We start from the raw sequence: 24,481 nt of genomic DNA on the forward strand, positions 1-24,481 counted from the left end.
CAGCTGTTGTAAAGGCTAAGTATAATGGATATTCAACGTTTTGTTTTTTTTTTAAAGTAGGCTCCACGTTCAACATGGGACTTAAACTCATGACCCTGAGATTTTGATTCACATGCTGTACTGACTGAGCCAGCCAGGCACCCCTCTGTTCTTTTAATTTATTAATCGAATATTCTTAAATAACTCTAAGCTATTCCTAAATATTCTTAAATAATCTGTTATGTAAGTGGCTAGCACTACCAAGTCCCAACTTTGTGCCAGTCCCTGTTCTAGTGCTTTCTTAATCAGCACAGCGACTCTTTGAGGAAGGTATACTATTCTTCCCATTTTATAGATGAGGAACAGAGACTCAGAAAGGATAAGCAACTTGCCCAAGAGGTTGTAGTCCCAGGCATTCAAGCTCCAAGAGCCTGTGCCCGGCCTCTGCAACACTGCCTCTCCGCAACAATGTCATATGTTCAAAAGTGTTACCTGAATGCCTGCAGCAAAAGGCAGTCCCTGGCCCTCCAGGAGCTTATAGTTTCGTGACAATAGGTGTGCTAATAATAATAACCAGCTGTAAATATAGTCTGGTAAGAGGGGTGACAGAAGTAGGGATGGCCAGAGCTAACTCAGGCCAGGAAGGTGACTAACTCAGGCCAGGAAGGCCAGATAATGAGCCAGATGAAGACAGAACATTCCAGGTAAAAGCAGCTGGAGCTGTAAAGACACAGAACCCAGAAAGTTCCTTCCACAATTAGTTCTATGTGCTTGACAACAGGGGTCAGATTGGGAGATAGAAGACATTGAGTTAGAAAGAAAGGAAAGCGGTCTGGAGTTTACCCACTGGGCAGTGAATAACTAAATAATGGTGCTAAAGAAGACAGATGTGGGAGGCAAGCATCAGGGAGACTAGTTGAGAGGTGACTTTTACAAAGTTCAATTAAGAGATAAAGAAGGGCCTAACCTAAGGCAATGGGATGGAGACAGGTTAGAGCCAAGACATACTGAGGAAAAATTAACATGACTTGATGACTAGAGAGAAAATGCTGACATGGGTAGCAGGTGGACAGTGGTGCCATTCCCCAAGATGTGGACGCCTGAAGAAAAAGACTCGTAGCTGGGCAGGGCAGGCCTGGACTGTGGTGCTCTTGGGGAGCACTGAGTTAGAGATGGAGATAGGCATTACTGTGGAGTCTGAAGCCATTGGTTTGGTTAGCCAGGAAGCTGTATAGAAAAAGAGGGTAGAGAGGTACGCATAAGAAGGAGGAGGAGCAGAGTACAAAGGAGGAGGAGAAAGCCAGGAGAGCATGCCGTCACAAGAATCAGGAGAGAAATTTCAGAGTCAGGTTGCGACAGGGCATGTGGGAAAGGACTGCCCAGGTGTGCATCCTGCCTTCCCCTCTTCCCAGGGGACATGTTATTTGGCAAACTATTCAACCAAAGTTCATGATTTCCCAAACCTGTAACATGAGAGGAGTATCTCCAGCTCTAAGGGATTATTCTGAGAGTTAAATAATGTGATCCATGTTCAAGAACTAGAGCACCCAGAAATGCAAACATATATACATATATATGTTATATCCCTCTTTCTAAAGTCCAATGCTGCGGGGGGAGGGGGGGGCAGTGGGGGATAAGCGATGTATAATTAAGAACACAAAGGTAGGGGCTCCTGGCTGGCTCAGTGACTTAATTAATCTCAGAGCCATAGCTTCAAGACCCACGTTGGGTGTGGAGATTACTTAAAAAAAATAAATAGGGGCGCCTGGGTGGTTCAGTTAAGCAACCTTGGCTCACAGTTTGTGAGTTAATCCCTGTGTTTGGCTCTGTGCCGACAGCTCAGAGCCTGGAGCCTGGGTCAGATTCTGTGTCTCCCTCTCTCTGCTCCTCCCCTGCTCATGCTCTCTCAAAAATAAACAATCAAAAAAAAATTTTTTTAATAAAGTTAAAAAAAAAAAAAACCCACAAAGGTAGATACTGGATTGAATTGTTTGCATATGCCCCATAGTTATTTGACTAAGCTACACATCCGATTTTAAAACTCTTTTTAAAACCCTTATGGGCAAGAATGAATGAGACAGTCTCTGGCCTTAAGACAGCTCCCTGTGTGGTCATGGAACTGAACACTTGGGGTGGGCAGGGGGTAGAGGAGAAACGGCAGGTAGGTTTTAGAGGTAAAAGGGGGCTTATTGTTAGAAGGCACTAGGATGTGGACAAGAAATGGGGTCCATGTCAGAAAGTGGGACTGGGTGACCCTGTGTTCTGTGCACCTGGAAAAGCCAAACCCATGTACTTACCCAAATAAGCCCTGGCTGCTGCACCGTTTTTATGAGGAGACCCTGATCATCTTGGCTCCCTCAGGAGGTAGACTGAGGCAGGGATTCAGGGAGGGGTATGTGTGCACCAGGGGTCCACTCACCAGTCAGAGGAAGCAGGTATCGTGTCCATCCATCCATACATGCAGGAGGGCCAGCTGGGCTTGCCCCACAGGCTTAGTGACCAGATGGACACACTGCTCTTGACTGCAGTAACTCTTAGATGTAGGGGGAAAAGCCTTCTTGTTATTATCTTCCTTTGTCTCCTTTTTATAATATTCTATTTAATGTTTAACTTTATATCTAATATTTAGAAATTAAATATTACATACATACTGAAATACACTTTGGGAAAGGGTGAATATAAAAATATGAGAAAAGAAAATTATGGTCTGTTATTTTTTTTAAGAGAAAAGTCACCTAAATCTGGATTAGGTGATAAGTGAACTCATTAGGTATTGTCATAATAACAGTGTGCTCTTTTCCACTTTTCAGATGAGGAAGATGAGGCTCAGAGAGGTTAACTGACTTGTCTAAGGTATACAGCAAATAACCTGCACTGGAACTCAATTACACAAAGTCTATACTCTTAGCCCAGTCCCCCTAAAGTAGAGCAAACTACTTAACCTTTTGAGCCTCAGTTTGTGTTCAGATTATCTACTGATATATAACAAATCACTCTAAAACTAAGCTTAAAATGATGATCACTGATTATTATCCTTCATGGTGCTGGACTTTGACAGGCCTCAGCTAGGCAGTTCTGTCTTGGTTCTCAGTCAGTGGCTGGGCTGGAGTCATCCTGAAGGCTTCCTCATTCATGTCTGACAGCTGATACTGGTTATCAGCTGGAACTTAGGGCTGTCATGTCAGGCTTCTCCATGTGGCCTGGGCTTCACAGCATGGTGGCCGGGTCTCAAGACACAGAAGTAGAAACTACTAGTTCTTAACACAACTGTGAGACTGGCCTAGCATCACCATCACTGTATCCTACTGATTAGAGTCCAGATAAAGGGGAGAGGACAGAAATACCAGCTGTCAATGGGGCTAAGTTTTAGAACCTCCGCATCTATAAAATCTGTAAGATGGACATAACTGCACAATGAAGACCTGTTATTTTTGTCATGCCAAACTTCCCTTCTTCTAGCAGCAGAACTCCTATTTTCCTTTTGGGGATTCTTCCCTTTCCCTGTCCACACTCATAGGCCCTGTGGCCATGCTCTGCCATCACTTAGAACCTGAGAACAATGCTAAGAGAGGAGACCAAGCTGAAGAATAAAGAAATACATTCCTGATGACAGCTCTTGAAGCCCTACATCCACTGGGTCTGCATAACTGTATCTGGAACTTTAAATTGGTGAAACAGTAAACTTCCCCCTGCTTAAGCACATTTGAGTCCAGTTTCTACAACTTGTAACAGAAAGTTCATATTACATCCACCTAAAAGGTGGTTACAAAGATTAAATAAATGTAAAGTGTGTAAAATTTACTGTTATTATAGAATAATCTTATTATAAAGAATGTGGCCATGGCTATAGGGATTTTTATTTGCCCAAAGTTAATCAATGGTCGAACTGGAATTCAAACCCAGGAAACCTAGATCAGAATCTTGCCCAGCTTTATACTCCGTATTTCTGTGGTCTTGTCAGATGGTCCACTGTAGAGTGTATAATGTCCTGATAGGATTAGAGATGACCTGGCCAGGCCTGGCTAATACTGAATGGACACTCACGTACTCTCATTTCAACTCCTCATCCATAAAAAAAAAGCAAAAAACAAAAAAACCCCCCAAATCATCATGTTACTATTTCCTAGCTATCTAAAAACTGCTCCAAATCCTCAAAAAGCATTCCAGCAGCTGCTACTAAAAACATTCTGAGTCAGCACATGAAACGAGGCCTGAGAGAGATTAAAAACAAAATTGGGCCATATTTTGAGACTCCTCAAATTAAGAGTTTGGACTTAGCCATGTGACTTGCTTTGACCAAAAGAACCTCGCAAACATGCCATGGGCAAGAACTTGGAAGAGCACTTGTACACTGGAGCTTACCTGGTCTGCCTGCTAGATTCTGGGTACATGTGGCCCACTTGCCCTGCTGCCCAGCCAACTCCTTAACAAGTGGGTGAGATTATCTGGGACCCATGGCCCCCCAGCCAATCTGCCAGCTCACTTCAGCCATATCATAGCCCAGATGAGATAAGGAGAACTGCCCAGCTGAGTGCAGCCCAAATTTCCAAGCCACTGAATCAGAAGGTAATAAATGTTTATTAAAAGTACTACATTTTGGGCTTGTTATACAAGTTAACTGATGATAAGAGGCCCATTTACTATCCCTGATCTAGGCCAACCCCTTGCACAGATGAGGAAACGGGAGACCTAGCAAGGAAGAAGACTCGCCCTGCATCACAAACTTTATTGGCAGCAGTACAGGGAGGAAAGCCAGTAAAACCACTGGTTGTGATAATTCCTTCAACAGCTGCCAGGATCACAAATGAGGCTTCAGATCTTCAAAATATCTATGGAATCATAGCCCTTTGGGTAGAATCTGGTATCCTATTTCTTCATCATCTCCTTTTGGTTTTCAGAGGTTGAACAGATAAATGAAAACCGATGAGCAACGGAATGAGAGAGGACTGGGCAGATGTATGCAGCAGGGTTTTGTGGATGTGAATTTCCCACTCAAATCTTCCCAGGGGCTAAGTAGTTTAGGGTCTTTTGTGGGATGCCAGGATGGGGATCTCCATCTGTCCAGGACGTCCTGGTGCTAGGGTGATTAGGCAGGGCCTCCTTGTAGGGCAGACATTTCCTGCCCTGAAAGGGATTTTCCCTGCTCTTCTGCCTAGCATACTACAGAAGCTCACAGCGCCTCCTATTCTACCTGACCCCAAACCTGAAAAGTGAGTGCTTCAGTCACTATTGAGTATGGCCATATAGAATCCAAAAATGTTATTACAGTGCAAGGGGCACAGAGCAGTAGGCTCTGGAGACTCAGGAACATGGTGCCAGCCCTCGGTGTTAAGTCCACTAAGGCCTCAGCCTCTACCCTCTCTCCCCCTGCTGCCCAGGGTCCCTGACAGGCACACATATGGGGACTGTGAGCCCACTTGTGGAGCTGAAGCGCCAAAAAGGCAGAAACTTTGCTCCACATCACATTATGAGGCAATGGCTAAGCGAGGATGGGGGCATTTGGCTCAGCTGTGGGTCCAGAACTTGGGCTGCCTCAAGGGCGGGTTAATCAGGCCCCTGCACAGCTTGAGAATGCAGAGCCACACTCAGGCTTCAGACTGCTAGCCGGCCAATGACAGGCAGGAGGGGCTGCCCAGGGAGGGAGACACGAGACAACAAAAACTTCCCTGGGTGATTCCACACCCAGGGTGGCCTAGCTTGAGCACTGTCTCGAGCCCAGCCTCTAGCCTCCACCAAAACCCGGGGCCAAAGTCTGGGGAAAGTTTGATGGAGACTGTTGTAGAACAGTTGGTCTGAAATGGGATTTTCAACAAGAATTGCAGCAGGCCTGACACTCTGAGGAACATGCAAAGACGACTGGAGAGCCCAAACCCCTTCCTGATGATGGGACCGAATTCTCGGTGTTGGGAAAGTTTGTCTAGAAGAGAGAATGAACAATTTTTGAAGAGCAGTAAGCTGAGAAGAAAGACTTCTCAGAGGTGCCTGACACTGGAACAGCAGCTTAATAATGAGTGGGTATCTCTCAGATGGAGAAAGGAGCAAGAGTACGTGCCAGACCAGGAGCAAAGCACGTTTCTGGGTGTCTGCCCACCAAAGCCCCACACCAGAGAGACCAGACTAACTGACCACACCTTTGTCACCAGGTTCACAGGACTGGGGAGGGTACTTATATAACCTATGAGTGAATCAAAAAGATCCGCTGTGGCAGGTGATCCTCTCCTAGGAATTTGAACGCAGGGAAATTCGTCAACTTGTGGAGTAAAATTAGGACAGAAGAGGAAATTTGAAGGAACACTGTCAGTTGTCAGAGAACAAAGCAAACATCTAGACAGGCAGCCCAGAATAGGTACAGGGAAGCCACAGGTGTCCTGATGCCAACTTCCTAATGCTTGAGGTTAATGGGAGTGAGGCTCTATGACTTGCTGCCTATGAGAGGGAAGGACTTGTTTTGTGTGGGGCAGGTGACAAAAGACAGGAGAGGCCAAAGTATACAGGATCATGTACAGGAGTTGGGAGTTTTGTCCCAACGGTGAGCTGCCAGGTAAGGGTTTTACAGGGAAGGGACATGACTCAGAAAAAGCACCATAGTGGCTAGTGGGAAATGGGGCAGGGAGAAGCCAGAGACTGGGAAGCTGGTGAGAGGACAGAGCCCAAGTGAAAAAACACAGCATCCTAAACTAGGACAGAGAAGAGAGGATGAGGCAGTTTCCAGAATCATCTTAAAGCTGGGAAAGACCAGACTAAATGAGAAGCTAAGACCTGAACCTACCACTGCCTAACCAAGTAGCTCATAACTGCTTGGCACTTCAGCCACCAAAGTATTCTCTTGGGCACTGGGACATCTGACCCTCCCCCAAGAACCCTACTGGCCATTTCTATTTCCATTTTAGCTGTGGAAACTAAGGCCTAGACAGCCCAGCAGTATGCACCCGAGACAATGCTCCCTAACCGGGAGAAGTAAAAGAGGAAAAAGAACAGGGTAAAGCAAACCAGACTAGACTCTTGGCATGAAGCAGACTAGACCAGACTCTGGCTAGGCAGGAGGACTAGGGTACCTTAAGAAAATAAATACAAACCATCCCATCTCAGAGCAAGTTGGGATCCAATCTCTTTATTGTCAGGATACCCTCCCCGTGACCCTCCCCTCTCCAAACCTATAGAAAAACCCCAAGCCTGGGAGTGTCCTGGGAAGGGAGGTAGAGTATAGGGAAACCTCTGTCCTCTGGCCTGGGCGGTGCCAACAGGGAGGGTGCGTGGGGAGGGGAGGCCGATAACTGCACCTGCAGAGGATGTGGCAGTGGCTGGGACGTGTGGGGGAGGAGGTGCCTGCTGCCAGCTCTCCTGTGACCCGCTGGGGGTGGTATCCAGGGGTGGGTGCCCAACATGAGGCCTGATACAGTGCACGCCCTTCTCCTGCCGCTGGCCGTTGCTCCTGTCAGGCTGAGAGAGAGAGAGACAAAGGAGAGACTGAGGCTGGCAGGAAGAGCCCCTGGGACCCATGATTACTAGGGCTGGGAAGACAAAAGGGCAGAACGGTGTTTACTGTTTGCGGACAGAGATGTGCCTGTGCTCTGGCTTTCGCCTCCTAATTTTCTGGCCATACAATCTTGGGTGGGTCTCTCCCCCTCCCTGAGCCCCCATTTCCTCACCTGAGCCCTGCACCTCATCTGAGAACTGGCTTCACAAGGTAAAACTTAGCTTCCTTGGTAAAACCAACCATGAAGCTCCAAGAGGATGGATTCCATATATACAATTTCCTAAACTGTCTGGGAAGCTCTTGCTGGTGGAGCACCTCACAAAATGAACGTGTCAGGTGTAAAGACACCTCTGAGGTCAAGGATTTCCTCCACCCAAGCCTGTCTTACCCTGAACACGACCCCCAAAGAAATGGGGCAGAGCAGGGGGGCGAGCACTGGCCAGAGAGTAGGCTGGGACGCCATACACCACTGGATTCAAACCTAGGCTCCACCGATTACCACCTTGGGATCTAGTGAGATATATGCTACCTCCCTGCCCCTTTCAGTGCCTCAGTTCCCATGTGTTACACTGATACAATCACAACCTTGCAGGGTTAAGTCCTAGCCCCTAAGCCTGGCACAAACATCACTTTGATGATGAACTGCTCCCTCTGCCTTACCATGCAGAGCTAGGACTATGGCCACAGGAGACTCCTGACCATCTCCCACATACCAAGGACCATCAGAACCCTGTATTTTGCTAAAGCTGTTCCCTCAGATACCTCTCCCTCAATCCTGAATAGGCTCAGCTAAGTATCAACTCTTCCACCACACCCCTATGGACACCCTGCCTCTACAGCCCATCATCCTGCTCACAATGGGTGGTCATGGTTTGTGTCTTCCTCCACCAGACTCTGAACTTCCGAAGGGTGGAGCTGGACAACATGCCTCAGAGTGCACTGAGGGAACCCGTGCAGGGCTGGCCTGCCTAGCCCATCCATGGCTCCTGCTCCCACAGCCTAGCAAGTTTCTGCTACAAAGGAGCATGGTCAAATGGCTGACAGGATGGAGGGGCCGTCCTTGCTGGGCATAGCAAGACCCTGCCAGGTCTGCTTCATGGCATGCCTGCCACTTTTCTTCACCCCGTCCACCAGGAGCCCCATACCTGCTTACTGCAAGGCCCCATCCTCCGCGTCTGTGTCCTGGCTGTGCTCCTGATAGGGAGGAGGCAACAAGAGACCATACATCACTCACTACCAACTCTGAGTCATGCCCTGGGGCCCACTGCACTTCTGGAGACCAAACTCCAAAAGAGGGATGATTATGGGACCAGTTTCAACACAGCTGGCTTGGGATCCTGACAGGATGGTCTGAGCCCATCCCCCAGAAGAGAGACGGGACCAGTCAAGGGCGTTCTAGGTGTGGCAGGGGAGCACATTTCTACGTAGAAAGACCTTCTTAGACTGTAGCAGGTTGAAAGCCTGGTGGACGGGTGAGCTCCCTATCCTTGGGACAGCTAAGCCTTCGTTAGGGCCTTTATGGAGACTACTATGCCTAAGAGAGTAAATGGGTCCAAAAAAGGAGAGACAAGCTAGGGACATAAGGAGGATCTCTTTAACTACAGTGGCCATGAGCCCATCTGTCTTCATGCCAGAACCCAGCACTGATGAAAAGGAGAAAGTCCCAGACCTAGTGAAGAAGTCAGGGCTCTAATTCTGGCTCATCCCCTATTAATTATAAGGCCCTGAGCAAGTTACTCTACTCCTCAGAGCCTCAGTTTCCTCACTGGCTAAAACGTGGGAAGAGTAGTAACTTTGCACAGTGCGACGCTGTTGTTAAGGTTAAATAAAGTTAGAAACTACAGGGCCTGGTGCTCAGTGAGTGTCTATTAGGTAAACAAGTAGAAGGCACACAACAGTTATCATACATACTCAGAGTCTGGTCTACCTTCCTACTTGACATAAGCTCCTTGCCAGTGACTTTCCAGCCTCACTCTGAAGGGTTCCAATAACAAAGAACTCCCTCCATGCCTCTCATGAGACAACCTGTTTTATGCTTAGGCAGGAATAGCTTTTAGAAAATCCTCAGGTAAAGTGGATACCCAACCTCCCTGAGGCTTCCCCAGGCAATCCTAGTCCTGCCCCCTGAAACTCTGCAGACTGTGCTCCCTGAAGCCCCTGACTCTTCCCTTGTCCAACCTGTATGGAAACGAAGTCTAGAATGGGCCCTGACTCAAAAGAGGTCTACCCTGGTCCTCAGTGGGACTTCTGACTGGCAACTGAAATAGGTATCCCCCTTCCCAGGAAGAGGAAGGAGGGAGCTCAACAGGGACACTCAGCAGCTCAGAGGGTTCCCCCTTCCCCTGCTCCCCTCCTATGCACCCCTCCCCAGCTGTGCCCTCACCAGCTCTTCCTCGCTGTGTGTCAGCAGCCCCTCCTCATCGCCGTCGTCTCGAGCCTGTGCTTCTCCCTGGGGCGTGCCTGCCTCAGAAGCCGTGTCCTCTTGGGGGGCTGGTGGCCGGCTGCTGCCACCACTACTGCCCCCACCACTGCCACTGGCACTGGCACTGCCGCTGTCACCCTTCTTCTTGCCATCTTGAGGGGAAAGGGGTGGGAAGAGGGGAATAGAACTCAGCCTGGGGCAGCTGCCCAAGGCAGGATCTTAGCAGCAGCTAGGCCTCGGCATGGTGGATCCATGTGGCGTTGGAGGCCACAGCCCTTCTCTGCCCTGTGCGCTGACCTCCCCGCACTCTGTCCTGTGCCCCTGGTCCCCGAGCTGGGCAAGGACCCATGGAAGCTGACCTGGGTTGGCCTTCTGCTCCTCGGCAATCTGCTCCAAGCGGCCCAGCAGAGCATCGATGTTGGACTTGATCTGCGTCAGCTCTGTCTTGATGGTCTGCAGTTCACTGCTCTTTACTGGGAGCACAGGGAGTATATGTTGTCACCTAGGGGCTGGGAGCTTGACACTAACGTAAGATCCTCCCTAGTCCCATTCTGTCAACCAGGAAGGCAGGCCAGTGGCAGGAACTGTCTTCATCCATGGTTCTTTTGCCAGCAAAAAGGCTGGAGCTGCCCGTGGCTTCTGAAACTTTTGAGACCATGCCTATAGTAACCAGTCCACGCTTCTGCACCTGGATCTCTTCCCATGACCTCTCAACAATGAAAGGGACTGGAGATGGAGGAGAATGCAGGTGTGGCGTGCACCTGAGCAATCATGTGTTCTTCCTTATGTTAAATAGGGTGGTGCCCAGATTTCAAGGTGTATGGACGGATGTGGGTGTTTTACCATCAGATTTCCTGGGTGCCTGGCTGCAACATGTGTACACCAGAATGAATGTGCACACCAGCAGTGGGCCTGTGCAAACTTGTCCTTATTATAGGAAAGAGGACACCTTCTCCTCACTGGGCTCCATGTCACAGCACTGGACATTTCTGTGCCCAACCCAAGCCCCTCCTCCTCATAGGTCAGGCTTTTCCTCTTACAAATGCAGTAAGAATACTCACTTGGTTGTGCTAGAGCTGCAGAACTGTGGGAGATTTGTTCCTTCATCTATTTTCCAATGTAAAAATACATGATTCTATTATTTTGCTAATGAGGAAAAACAAAAAAGATCTAGGAAGAAGATACAGTCACTCACACTTGATCTTGGCTGAGCTGGTGGTAATGGCTGTGGAGCGGGCAAAGAGCTTGACAGGTATGGTGGTTTTGACACGCCGGACCAAGGGGACTGTGACCCGGGGTCGCTTCACAGGGACTGCCCTGGGCACTGGCACAGGTGACAGGCGGCCCCGATAGTCGAAGAGCCTGTAGGGGCAAATGGGCCAGAGGCTGCAGCATGGCCTGTGGCCACCAGAAGGCACTGCAACTCTAGACAAGCACGTGCTGGTGAAGGGCTGGGCAGCCTGTACTACACACCTCCGCCTGCTCCCAACAAGCCCTGGGAGTGAAGAGGATGGGCTTCTGGCACCTTAAAAGCTGCTGGGACTCTCATTTCATCCACCTTTCCTACCAGTCAGGTCAGATGAGGGCAGGTGAGGTGGCAGGTGGTAATGGTCTCAACCCTGGTTCAAGGAAGGAGCAAACAGAGACCAGCCCCAGAAGAGAGCCTTCCCCAGGTCCCCCTAACACCCAGGCCTGCCGGCTTCTGCTTCTGCTCAGTCAACTGCCACCCCAACCTCTGGTCAGAGTTTGCAAATGTCCCTAAAGCAAGGCAAAATTTCAGCTGGGAACAAAAAGATGTAGGAATAGGGAATCCCTAAGCCTGCCTGAGCTTCAGTTTTCCCAAAATCTGCTTAATGAGGATGACTACCTCAAATTCTGTGCCAGGTCCCCACCCTACCCCACCCCAAGGCTATTGTGAGAGCAGGGCATGAGAAAACTTGGTTAAAAGCACACATGTTAAAAGGTGTGATAGGTGAAGGCCAGGGTACTGAGACTCTCAAACCAGGAGACTATGGCCTCAGAGGCATGAGGCTGGAGTCCCAAACACCTGTTCTAATTCTGGGCCCTCTTAATCACCCCAGCCCTCTTACTCCACTTCAGAGATGGAGGGGAGGAGATCCATTAGAATATCAAGGTTGGACAACCAATCAGAGCCCTGGGCTCCCAGACTATGCTGTCCCCAGTGTCATCACCCAGCCCTCTCCGAGAGAGTTTCTCTTCCTGCTCATCAGTCAGAAGTTCAATAGGCTGAGTAGGGGTATCTCCCACCACATCTGCTACTATTACCTTTCTTCAGGGAAACACAGCCCTGGGGGTACACTATGGAATCACTTTGGTGACAGCCAGGAAACATGCCATCACTAGACAATGCAATGTCCCATGGCTTGGCATTCCTTTGTTCAGGGAGCCCCTGCCCTGGGGTGGGGATGGCTGGAGATGGAGAGTCTCTGGGAATGGATCCAGTCCCAGACCCTGCATTTCTGCCCCTAAGGGGAGGGGGCGGCTCTGGCCTTGGTCAGAATCACTAACCACAGAATCCCAGAGCTGGAAGAGCCCTGAGGGATTACTTAGTGTAAGCCCATTTTACAGACCGGGAGGGGATTTGCCCAAAGTCACACAATCCATTCAGTGGCAGAGCTGAGATTAGCACCCAGTCTTCTGACTGACTCTCAGGCTAGGGCACATTCCACTACACCACACTGTCTCCTGAAACCATTCAGAGGTGAGAAAACCAAGGCTCAGAGAGGTTCTGTTCTTCCTGGACAGACTGAGGCAGGCAGGATGGGAAGGACGAAGGAAGGGAGAATTCTGGAACAGCCCCCATCATGATTTCCATTTGGGAATGTGGCTAGTGCCATAGAATGGAGCCCACAGCTCAAGGCTGGGGTCTGGGAAGGCTGGAGGGTGAAGGGATGGGCCACATAGCCTACCAGGAACTAATTCAGACCTCCAAAGGACTGCTGGCCTCCTGGCTATAAATGAAAGGCCAAGAGGTATTCATTGAGCTTTTGAGGCTCCTTCCACCTGGCTGAGCACCTCAAATAGGTAAGGAGACTAAACAGCAGGAACATGAGGGCTCAAACTCCCTGCACCTACTCTAGTAACCTTTTCTATAATCCAATTTGCTATGGTTATCTGTCCCTTGCTGTCTAGTCCCACTGAGTCCCAACCCAGGATTAGGAGGTGGAAGGGCAGTCAGAATGGGAGACAGTGTGGGGTGGGGAACCTCTGACCTGGGCACCTGCAGAACTAGACCCTAGTTCCAGCTCTGCCACCAACTTGTGGAACAGCCTTGGGCAGATGCCCGTCCACACCTCTGGGCTCCAGTTTCCACATGGAGGACTGAGTGGGCTACACCAGTAATCTCTCAGGACCCTTCCAGCTTGGCTTTTTCATGCCTAGGCACGCCCCTTCCCTGCTCACCTGTCGTAGAAGTCGTCCCGGTAGTAATCATAGTCAAAGCTGTAGCCACTGGGGAAACAAAGGGGAGAGGGCCGGGGCTGAGGGACAGCCACTCAGCCCACTCTCCACAGGCCCTCATCTCCAAACACCTCCCCAAATTCTAGGCTCGGCACACTGTCACCAACCAATGTTCACTCCCTCTGTGGAAAGAGGGACCAATCCCACCCAGATGGAGAGAGATAGAAGAGACAGAGCGCCCCACCTGTATATGGCAGATGCTGCTCTCTTTAGTCCCTTGGGTCTGTTGGGCTTGGGCTCTCCAGCCATGTTGATATCTGTGTGGAGAAAGGAGGCACAGTCAGATGCTGGCAGGGTACCAGGTAGCCCAAACACTTACACCTTCCTGCACAGTAGCAGCAATTTCTATGTGTGAGGGACAATGGACTCTCCTAACTAATACAATCAACAGAGGTCGTCACACATTAGACTCCTACCCACACATCACAGAGATATGCCTATTTACAAATTCGTATACATTCAGATGCACGCACGCTCACACACATATCACTCACACACACGTGCCGTGGACATCACACATATAAGCATTCTCAAGCACACTGATGTAAATAAGTACTTCAGATACATATCTTCACATACTTGTTCACATATCCAGGTAATCAAGTCACACACAAAAATAACATATAGACTCTCAAGTACACTGAGACTTGGCTCCGATGTCATATACATAACTGCCTATCTACAAATGAGCCACATTCAAGCAAACATTCTACCAAACATCTTTCTGCCTAGAATGATGCTTAGCCTATGACAAGATCTCAGTATCTGACAAATAAATATGCATATCTTCTTACACACACTTAGTACATTCTGACACATACACTTTACATATATACATTCTAAAGATGTGTTCACATATTCTCCACATGTTTAGTTACATCCACATATCACACATTCAGGAATACATCTATCAATATCCCTTTTTGAACATACATATACACAGAAGTAGGTGCACTGTACACACTCCACGGTAGACTACCACATGGCCACATCATATATACATAGCACCAAGGCCAAAGGCACCTACTTCACCTTGTGCTCCTAGCCCCTCCTCCCGGCTCTCATAAAGAGTTCCAACCTGGGGGCACCTGGGTGGCTCAGTCGGGTTAAGCATCTGACTCTTGATTTTGGCTCAGGTCATGATCTCATGGTTCGTGAGTTCAAGCCCGTGTCGGACTCTGCACTGACAGCATGGAGCCTACTTGGGATTCTCTCTCTCCATCTCTCTCTACCCCTCTAGAGAACTCACTTGCTCTCTCAAAATAAATAAATAAACTTTAAAAAAAAAAAAAAGAGTTCTAACCTAAGACATCTGTAGCGTAATGTTACAGGCTATGCTAGTCCACTCTGTTCCGTTTCCCTTAGGAATCTGCATTTTAACCAGAATCATAAAGCTTGTCATTAAGAGTCACTATGAAAGCAAAGACAAGACAGAACCATTTTTGAGAAGCTTCTAAAACTCAACCCTGCATATTTTATAAATACTTAATTTATAACTTAAATATAATTTATAACTATTTAGTTATAACATTTCAGATAGGGGCAGGGTAGCAAGTAGTAGAGTAAGGGAAAAAGAAAGGTCTAAGAGGGGAGCTGGAAAGTGAAGGCCAGCACCTGCTCAGGAGAATACCAGGAGCAGGGCCAAAGAGAGACACTTACCCAGGGTCTGCCCGGCCAGCACCCGCCCATTCTCTCCCAGCACAGCTGCCCGGGCATGACGCTCGTTGGCATACTGGACAAAGGCATAACCTTTGTGCACAGAACAGCCGGCTACACGGCCATACTTGGAGAAGATGGTCTCTACATCTGACTTCTTCACCACAGCTGTGTTGAGGTTTCCGATGAAGACTCGAGAATTGATAGACTTGGGGTCATTCTTGTTGGTTACGTTGCTTGTCTGGATCTTCAAGGACATGGTGGCCACCTAAAGAGAGAGAGAGAGAGAGAGAGCCACTGTGAGACTGGGTCTCCCAGTTGGGCTCAAGGGCTACCCATGGCCCAAATCCTAGCTAAACTGGATTGCTCTGTGCCCTGCTACATACACACAACCATACAGCATTCAGCCTCCCCTTTAAACATCTCACTGGGATGCTGACCTCATGGCCAGGTGTTTTATATATGTTCTCTCATTTGGTACTGACATGATACGCAGAACCAAGACGTTTCACGGGAGAAAATGCACAATCAGAGGTCACAATGCTAGTGAGCAGCAGGGCTGGGATTTGAACCCTGGTCTGCTGGACTCTAATTCTTTTAAACCCATTCTTTAATGCTTATCTCAAATGTTACACCATGCAGGATCTAAATTTGAAGACCTTCCATAGTTTTTCCTCTGTTCCTTCAATGTATAACCATGGTGAGGAAGTCATATGGTAACTGCGGGTAATACCTGCTCTAGAACAACACCACATTATGAAAATTGCTCAGTTTGATGCAGACACTGACCTAGTTATGGCTGTCTTTATTGGTACCAACCATTTTTAAAAAGGTGAGTGAAATAAGCCTCACTGAGCACTCATGGCAGGCTAAGGGTGGCAGGCAAGATTGAGTAATCACAAGACTCCATTAAATATTATTACTATTATTCATATTTTACCAGAAATAGACTCTAATAAGTTCTTTGACTTGTCAGAAACAGGCCAGTTGGTCCCCACAGCCCATTTTTTTCATCTCTATCACTCTCCTTCCCAGAGCTAAAGCCAATTTAAATATTATAGTTAAGTCAGCATATTATCTATTTTTATACTAACTCATTCAAATTTTGTTGTTTGCTTAGAGATAATATTGTACCTACACTTCACTCTCTACACCCTGGCAATGTCTTTTACCCCAAGGGGCCATACAAATCTCTCCTACCCCCAACCCTGGACATGCTATAACAGAGCACAGGCTCCAGAGGAAAAGGAAAAGGAGGCTTGATGTCAGTAGGAAAAGTCTAACAGTAAGTACTGGCATTTCTACTTACTGGCCCAGACTTCTCTGCTCACTGGCATGGGTTTGTACAAATCCCTTTGGAACCTTCCTATCTCAATACCCCATTGTAGAGCTATCACAGAAGGTGCTGAAGACCCTAAGCAGTATGTAAAAAAAAAAACCAAAAGACCTCTCATCAACCTAGGCTAACTGTAAACACCTGCTCACAAACCTAATATTTTGGGGGCAGAGGGAGCTTCTTTTCAGGGAATTAGAGCAGAGCTAAGTATAGGCAGAGAAAGCGCTATCTTTTGTTCCACTAGGGTAAGAAACCCTTTTCTCTTCAATCCTCCCAGTCTGGAAGCTGGCATGTTCTGACCAGCAGATGGCACTCACTGCAAGGAAACCATAGGCTGGACCTGAGAATAAGTAATTCTGAGGAAAAACCTACTCCTACCTAGGGTAGGCTTGCAGTAGCTTGATGGATATACTGAAGTCAAGTGTGTACCATCCTAGGTAAAGGACAGGGACTGAGAGGGCACTGCTACTGATGAAGGAGCTGGTGCCAGCTTTGGAAAGGGCCTGGAAAGGATTCTTTGGTGCTCAGTTTACTTTTACGTCCAGTCATCATTTATTAAGCAGTGAGGAACATAAAAGATATTATCCATGAAAACACTTAACATAACATCCATGTGCAGCAGAAAATGCTCCATGTATGTAGGTTCCCTTGCCCACCCTCCCCCCCAGTCCTCTGTGATAATCCCTCACCTAGCTGGATGACAAGCCATTCAAAAGTTAATTCTTCATCCATCCATGGATATATATAAGAAGTTTGTGGGGCTCCTCCACAGGCATCAGATAACTCTCCTGGTTGGTTCAGCTCAGAGAAATGAAGTTTGGGCTCAGGGAGAAGCCACCTGCTGTGGCTGAAGGGAACCAACCACTGGCCTGGGTTGTAGACCAAGATGGAAAGAGAAGGGGGACAATGGTTCAGACCTGTTGATGTCTACTATCTCTGCCACTGACCTGGCATGGGCATAACAGGTGCTGGGCTCCCTCCTACCTCTGGCAGGAGCCTCTAATACCAACCACTGAGCAGGAAGCATTTGCTGAGCTACTATGTTTAGTTCTACAGCAGGATCAGCATTCACTCCTTGGCTGGTGAGAAGTTCTTCAGGTTTGGCAGTACTCAATCTTTTCTCTCATCACTTGGGGTTTGGGACAATGTACATAAAAGGACTTTACAAACAGTGAAACTCTTTATAGGATCTATTAATTACGCTCTGACTAGTTGAATTCCTCTGTTCTGACAACACTGCCCAACACTGGTAAGGCCCATTCTAGATGGAGATGAAGGTCAGACTGGAGCACATTCTGAATAATGTCAAGAAAAGGCTGACAAAAGCCATGTCACACAAAGGTTAGTATAAAAGGGGGACATGAATGCATGTATAAAAGCATAAAAGCCATGTCACACAAAGAGGGACATGTATGCGTGTGGCCAGGCTGGGTGAGGAATCTGCAGGGCCATGAAGAAATGTCCATCTGAAGCATGCTCCAGGCACCAACCCCTATACTCCACCCACTCCCCCACCCCATCTAATCAGCCCTCAATCTGCTTTCAAGGCCTGTACACTCTTCCAAGGGAAGGCTGTGCTGCTACTGTGCCTACTCTCTAAGCCCAAAGGAATAGCTATCTACAGGAATATGGAAAAGCTTCAGTGTCTAAACACATGTTTATGAGGCTCCTCAAAGTGAGGGATCAAGTTGCGCTTAGGAAATGAAAAGGTGCCCAGACCAGTTCTTCCAGAACTGCTAGGTTCAGGTACAGAATCCCAAAGAGTCAAGAATTCTAAATTCAGACATAGTCTTCCAGGTTGTTACGAACCTAACAATTTGTTAGCTTCACTTATAACCTCCAAACAAATATTTAGACATATGGCATGTTAAGTCTCCACCTGTACTCTTGTCCTGTTCTGCAAATGGTAGAGGCAGGCCTGACGAAGGCTTGGGCACAGTAAGTGCCCAATAAGAATTACGGAGGAAGCAATAAGAATAATGTCCCAGGAGGTGCTGAGAAGGGCTAGCTGTAGCCCTAAGTATGTATGGCCAGGGCTGGCGGGGGGGGGGGGGGGGGTCCCCCAGGTATCTCATTAAAACACTAGAGTCTCTGACCCAAACACTCTCCTACCCCCTGCAGACCAACCATCCCCAATTTAATACTCCCCCCACATTCTTTCTTGGTTCTTCCAGGCTTCCCCCTAGCTTAGAGTATGAGCCTTAGTAAATATTGACATCCTATTCAGCAGAAGCTGCTTGATTTGATAAGCTATTTCCCCAAGCCAAGCTCTGCCTCACAGATTAGCTGTGTAATTGAGAGGAAGGTGTCTGCAGCCCCCCAGAGGCCCCATGTTTAGTAATGAGCCAAGGAGAGTTGGGTAGAAAGATGATTCTTCGTGGTGGTGGGAAGAGGAAGTAGGGACCAGACTTCTTCACAGAAACTTCTACAATGTCAGATTAGCAGGGGCTTCAGTGAACATGGGGTTTATATACTCTCACCCTGAGGAACAGAGGGGAATGGACTTGGCCACAATGCCCCAGCCCATGAGTGGCAAGGCCGAGAACCCCATTAGTCCTCCAAGTTCTTAAATTCCATCTTTCCTTTGGGCTGGTGAAAGACTGCCCCTCAGGACAGTGAGGGGCTGGGAGGGGGCAGATATGCTATTAGAGGAAAACTGGGGACTGGCTCCCAAGTAAGGGTCTTGACCTTTACCTGCTGGTGAAACAACTGCTGCATAAAAGCCAGGCCCTTAAGCTAATTAAAACCCACCAGAGACACAGGCTTTGAAATGCAATTTACAGCTCAAAGGGATGGGCTCACTTCTCCAAGCTAGTAAGAACAGAGGAAATTTGGCAAAAACAAATTGTTTTTCCCAGTTGAAACATTTCAGATGGAAGCTATGTTTTAGAAGCCAAGAGCCCAAGCTTGAACATGTGGTCAAGTGACAGGTCTTTGTAAAGGTAGAAATACCCTAAAACGTATGACAACCCCTGAACTCTGGGTAAATGAGACCCCCAGAGAACCATGAAGGTAAAAAGAGCTTCTGACTCTATATGTGCCACTTTATTTAATCCTCACAACAGCTCTGTGAGGTGTTTTAAATAGGGGAATGAAGACTCAGGCCAGGTTATTGGTTAATAGAGCAAAGTTGGAACTGGAACCCAGGTCTGTTTGACTCCAAAAGCCTATTCAAAGAGATGTCTTGGATACTGATTGCCAAAGTAAGGACTTTAAAGGACTTTCATGAACAAAACCAGTTTATGTCCTTGATCCTGATGTTGTCAGTTCCATTTTATAAATGAAAAGCTGAGGCTCAGCAAAAGTAAGTGACTTACTTAAGGTCATCCAGCTAGTAAAGGGAACAGCTAGGGGACTGGAATCCAGGCTGCTACACACCACTGTTTCACCAACTGTCCCAAGGCTCTGACTCTGCCATGTCAGCCCTCATAATCCTGGCTATCAGGATCAAATTTAGTCTTCAGCCTAACCTCTGAGGCACTTAGCCATCAGAATGCCCACTGCCTCAATTCTGTAAATCCTACCTGGCACTGCATCTCTTCTTCAAGCACTAATTTCACAAGAGGAGCTGCTGGTCTTGGTCCTGATGCCTCCCAGTGCCATTTACAGCCTCTGTCTATCTAGGCCAGCCCTGCTTGACACTTCTGGTCTCATTCTCCAAAGTGCAGATGAGGGTCACACCAGCCTGTGGCCAGACCTCTGCCCTTAGATAACATTAGGGATATGAGAATGATTTTGAAGGAAAATAGCTATCAGTGATGGTGACGTTATTTCTGGAGAAAGCCAAGCAATTAGACTGATCAGTGCCCAGGGCCTCCTTGGTCCAGAGGCCAGAGGCTCCTGGTTAACAGGCGGCCAAGGATGACAGAACATCTATTAATCTCATTCAACTCACCAGGCCCCAGCTCATTAGCATTGCCCAAAATGATAATTACTGGTCAGAGAGGACTAATTTCCCAAGGAATGCTCTTTAGTTCCTGACAATTCCCACTCCCATGAGAAACTCCAGCTCCCAGGATGTGAATACTGAGGGCTCCTAGAATGGGTGAGAGTATAAGGAGTACTCTCCTTGTTCAGGAGGCCTGGCCCTGGGCTTTGTTGTTCTTAGTCATATGACCTGCAACAAGTCATATAATTTCTTTGAGCTTTATCATCCTTATTCTGAAAACAAATAATCTTTGTCCTGATTACCTTTCAAATCTGATATAAAATCAAATAGGCTAATCAGTATGAAAGTGCTCTGTTGCATCTGTAACATACTATAAAAGGATAGAGGATTATAACTATTATTACCCAACTCCTATCCCCTTCACCCATTCAACAAACATTGCTTAAGCATTCCCCTCTGTGCAGGCACTATGGAGATGCTGGGGAAGAATGCTCAAGGGCACTATCTTCTACTAGCTTTTCAACAAAGCCCTCTCTCCAGGAACCTGTTTCTTAACTGTTTCCTAATAACAAAGGAAAGAATGCACCTGAAAGAGCAGAAATGGCATAGGCCCTGGAGTCAGACAGGAATGAGTTCCAATTCCAGCCCTACAATTTATGAGATGTAAACTTGGACATGTCCCTTAAACTCGGTAAACCTCAGATTCCTCAAATGCAAAATGGGAATTATACCAACCTCCAGGATTGTTAGGATCAGAGATAACATGTACAAAGTGCCTGATATAATGGTTAAGACCAGTATGTATTTACATAAGAAACTCAAATGCTCTAGGCCCCATGAAAACAGATGAATCTAGCCCAGCAGTCTAGATCATCCACATTCCAGCCCTACGTTCTTTCCATCTGTCATCTCCCAGTGCTCCATACTCTGCCTGAGTGGGTCAGGGGTAGAGGGCCTACGCATACTCTCTCCCTTGTCCCAGTGTCTGGAACCAAACCTAGAAATTTCATAAAGGTGTTTCCACCCATGCCTATCAAATCATACTATAAAGGGCTGGGAGAGGAAAGAACGCTAGCTGGGAGGGGTTTGGGGTTTAGGCCTTGCTAAACCAGTGACTCACTCCTCAGCTATACCATTAGGTCTCTATTCCTAAACTATAACATTGGTAACAGCATCAAACAGGCCCTGAGGGGAGACCCCAAAGCAGACAGAAGCAGGGCTGGGGCCTCAGTCACCTTTCCCCACAGTGTTGTCTGGGTATCTTGTACCCTAACTCTACGTGGCCTTAGGCTGAGGCTTAGCATCTGTGACAAGCAGTCCTTATAGCTATAGGGAAGAAAGGCAGCAAGGAGTGGGTAGGTAGAACGCTGGCCCTATAATCCCCAATACTAAATTACAGTTAGGAATCTAAAAATAATTGTCAACCTCTTCATTTTTGCCAAAGAAGTCCTCCAAACACTTACCTATGCATTCAGTCATAATTACAGCTATCCAAATAGTCACTACTCATTCATAAGTGAATAAGGCCAACTCATTCATCCAGGAATTGGTCTGGTGGTACCTGATCTCAAGGAACTCCCAGTCCATCAGGGTACATGCACCATGACCATCAAGCACATGTGCCCTGGGCTGGAGTTCACTGCTCCAGAAGCTGCCCAAACAAAGCAGTCTGGGGTATCAGAGAATGGGAAGGAGCATCATAGAAGTCTCCACGACAAGAGAGTATGTTTAAGGCTAATTTCAACTGGGTGGTGACATCGGGAGAGGCTCTGCTTGGCAGGAAAAACTGCAATAACAATGTACAAAACATGCCGCTTTTTCCTCTTTGCTCCCCCTTCAAGTATATGCAAGGCAGGGCTGGAAATAAACGTTTGAAATAGAATTTCTTCAGTGCTGCTTCTTCCTCCCTTGATAGCTGCATACCAATTCTTGTCTTGGGGAAGAACAAAAAGGAAACACACAATTTAATATGCAGCAGCTTTACACCAGGCATTGTGCTGAAAATTTTACAGGCATAATCTCTCATAATCCTGACCACAACCCAGTGAGATTAAGTATCATCTCTACTCTTCAGATGAAGAAACTAAGGTTCAGAGAACTTAAATAATTTGTCCACAGTTACATTTAAGTGGCATGATTAGGATAAAAAGACCCTAATCTTAATCTGGTTCTGAAGTCTGTGCTCTTCCTAATCCACTAGACTGCTCCCACTGACTTCCCCTGTTCCCATAGAAGACTGATTCTGGCTTTGCTGCTGATGTGCCACATGATGTTGGGTTTTGGAGCATGTGACCATAAAGGGCCCCTTTAGGGCTAACCATGATAATCATTACCAACACTTCCTGAGCACTTACTACTGCACTCAGTCTTCTGCTTCAGGGTAGGTGATGGTATACATTGTACTCATTTCACAGATAAGGAGACTAAGGGTTGGAACTTAGTCTTACACTAGCCAGGAAATGGCAGAGCTGCAATCCATCAGTCTGAGACTAGAGCTGTGGTGCTCTTAACCTTGGCCCAAAATGGCTTCATGCTAGGTGTGCCCTGTACCAGCCAGGAGGTCAGCTTCTAACACTCTCTGGCCCTCTGGGCATAAATGCATGGGGTCTTGCTGAGGGCATACTCTCAAGTCCAAGAACCTGCTGGACAATAAGCACCTGCTGTAAGCCGGGGCATGTTCCCCCTCCCCTTTCTACACCTTAAGGGGCTGGCTCCTCACAGTGATAATGTGGCAAGATTAGTCACTGCTTGCTGTTGGTTGATTAGAGCTATTCTTTTCTGTAAATGAAGTTTAAAAGTCATCAAAGGGTCTGTCAGCTGTGACTTATGAGCCTCTTTCCCGCAGGGAAGTCAGGCAGTGACAAATGCTCCTCACGTCTGCCATCCATTAAAAGTCGGAAGGTGCCATGTTCCAATTACTGGAGACCCCGATGGAGCTCATGGAAAACCCTGTTCCAGGCTGTGGCCATTATTCAGGTCTGGCAGGGCTGCCAGCAGGGTTACCCTAGGCCCAGGCCCCACTGGGTAAGAATGGAGTAAGAGCATGTTTCTGACTTTGTGAGCCAGCTCTTACTATCCTTTGTGTTATCCCTGGTGGGTTTATCCTAGACACACTTCACAAATGAGTCAAAACATGGACACCACGTGGGCTGTCTCAAAGTACTAGGATCAAGACTGCCTAGACAAACAGACATGTGGAAATAGAGGTATGCTACCAGGTGGAGAAGGTAGGGAATAGGATGCTCAGAAAGGAGAGACGATAAGGTACCTAAGATGTTCAGACTGAGAGGATCCTTACAGATCATCTAGTGTCATTACTGCCTCAGTATTCAATACTCATTACATGCCAAGTCCTGTCCAGCTAAATGCTGAGGAACCAGATGAATAAAACATAGTCCCTGCTACTGAAAATAGATGAGATACTTAAGGTCTAAAGAAGTGACTTGCCCAAGGTCACAAAAATAAGTTAGGGTCAGTGGTGGAATGAGAAAGCACGTCTCCAGACCTCCTGTGAGGTAGAAAAAGTAGAGTGACAGGGAGCCCTCTCCTCTGTGTCAGGCTCTTCATCCAGAACATGCCATAATGGTTACAGTGCCAGCTCTTGGGGCTCCTGGCTGTCTCAGTCTGAGGAGCATGCAACAGGTAAGTATTATTAATCTCATTTTACAGACAAAACAGTACTTCTCAAAATTGTGACGAAGAACTACTTTTTTTCTTTTGCTTTTTAAACTTCCAATCCATTGCAGACAAATACATTTGTCAAATGCAATAAAAAAGTCAAATTACTAGTTTCTGGGCACTTACTCTCCATTTCTAGACTTTTCACAACCCCGCAAGAGTTGTGGACCGGCATCCACTCAGCACGCTACCCTGGAAGCAACTCTCACCCATCTTTGTCAACCTCCATGGAAACCAAAGCAAAGAAAGAAGAGTTTATTTTATTTCTTTCAAGTCCTTTAGCCTAATTCTTTTAGACTTCAGTATTAGACCAATTTACAAAAACTATCCTAACCTTTTTGCTTCCATCAAGAAAGAGAACAGGGTAAGCAGGCCAAGGGTAAGTTTAAGGACTTGCTACCAAATACTTCAGGTAATTTATCTTGGTCATCTACTCTAGCTCATATTATATCCTTCAAAGGAAGATGATCTAGGCTGTCTGGGACTTAAACAGCCTTCCTGAGGCCTGGGGATATGAGAGGATGGTATATTCCTGAAGAGGCTGGTACTTCTGGACCTTCTCTC

The 24,481-nt window shown here is 47.3% G+C and overlaps 1 protein-coding gene across 7 annotated transcripts in view; it reads right to left on the reverse strand.

Moving 5' to 3' along the window:
• Positions 1–24,481, reverse strand: part of RALY (RALY heterogeneous nuclear ribonucleoprotein) — a 93,958-nt gene that overhangs the window by 3,107 nt on the left and 66,370 nt on the right. For 4 of the 7 annotated variants that reach the window (XR_006960374.1, XR_006960372.1, XR_006960371.1 and 1 more), the window contains 7 exons: positions 15,018–15,282; positions 13,543–13,615; positions 13,302–13,349; positions 11,074–11,240; positions 10,238–10,351; positions 9,840–10,030; positions 2,399–7,419 (listed from right to left, as the gene is read on the reverse strand). Coding sequence is in view for 2 of the 7 variants with exons in the window: in XM_047069781.1 (XP_046925737.1) it covers positions 8,606–8,650; positions 9,840–10,030; positions 10,238–10,351; positions 11,074–11,240; positions 13,302–13,349; positions 13,543–13,615; positions 15,018–15,273 (894 nt within the window). In the remaining 5 variants the exon portion in view is untranslated. Of the gene's footprint in view, positions 1–2,398; positions 7,420–8,601; positions 8,651–9,839; positions 10,031–10,237; positions 10,352–11,073; positions 11,241–13,301; positions 13,350–13,542; positions 13,616–15,017; positions 15,283–24,481 lie in introns of those variants that run through there. The other 3 variants (XM_047069781.1, XM_047069783.1, XR_006960375.1) reach the window with 3 other exon arrangements.

This window comes from Lynx rufus, unplaced genomic scaffold (genome assembly GCF_022079265.1).
Source record: "Lynx rufus isolate CCGP_SWC_20201006 ecotype Redwood Valley unplaced genomic scaffold, mLynRuf1.p SCAF_8, whole genome shotgun sequence".
In the NCBI taxonomy this organism is placed as follows: Eukaryota; Metazoa; Chordata; class Mammalia; order Carnivora; family Felidae; genus Lynx; species Lynx rufus.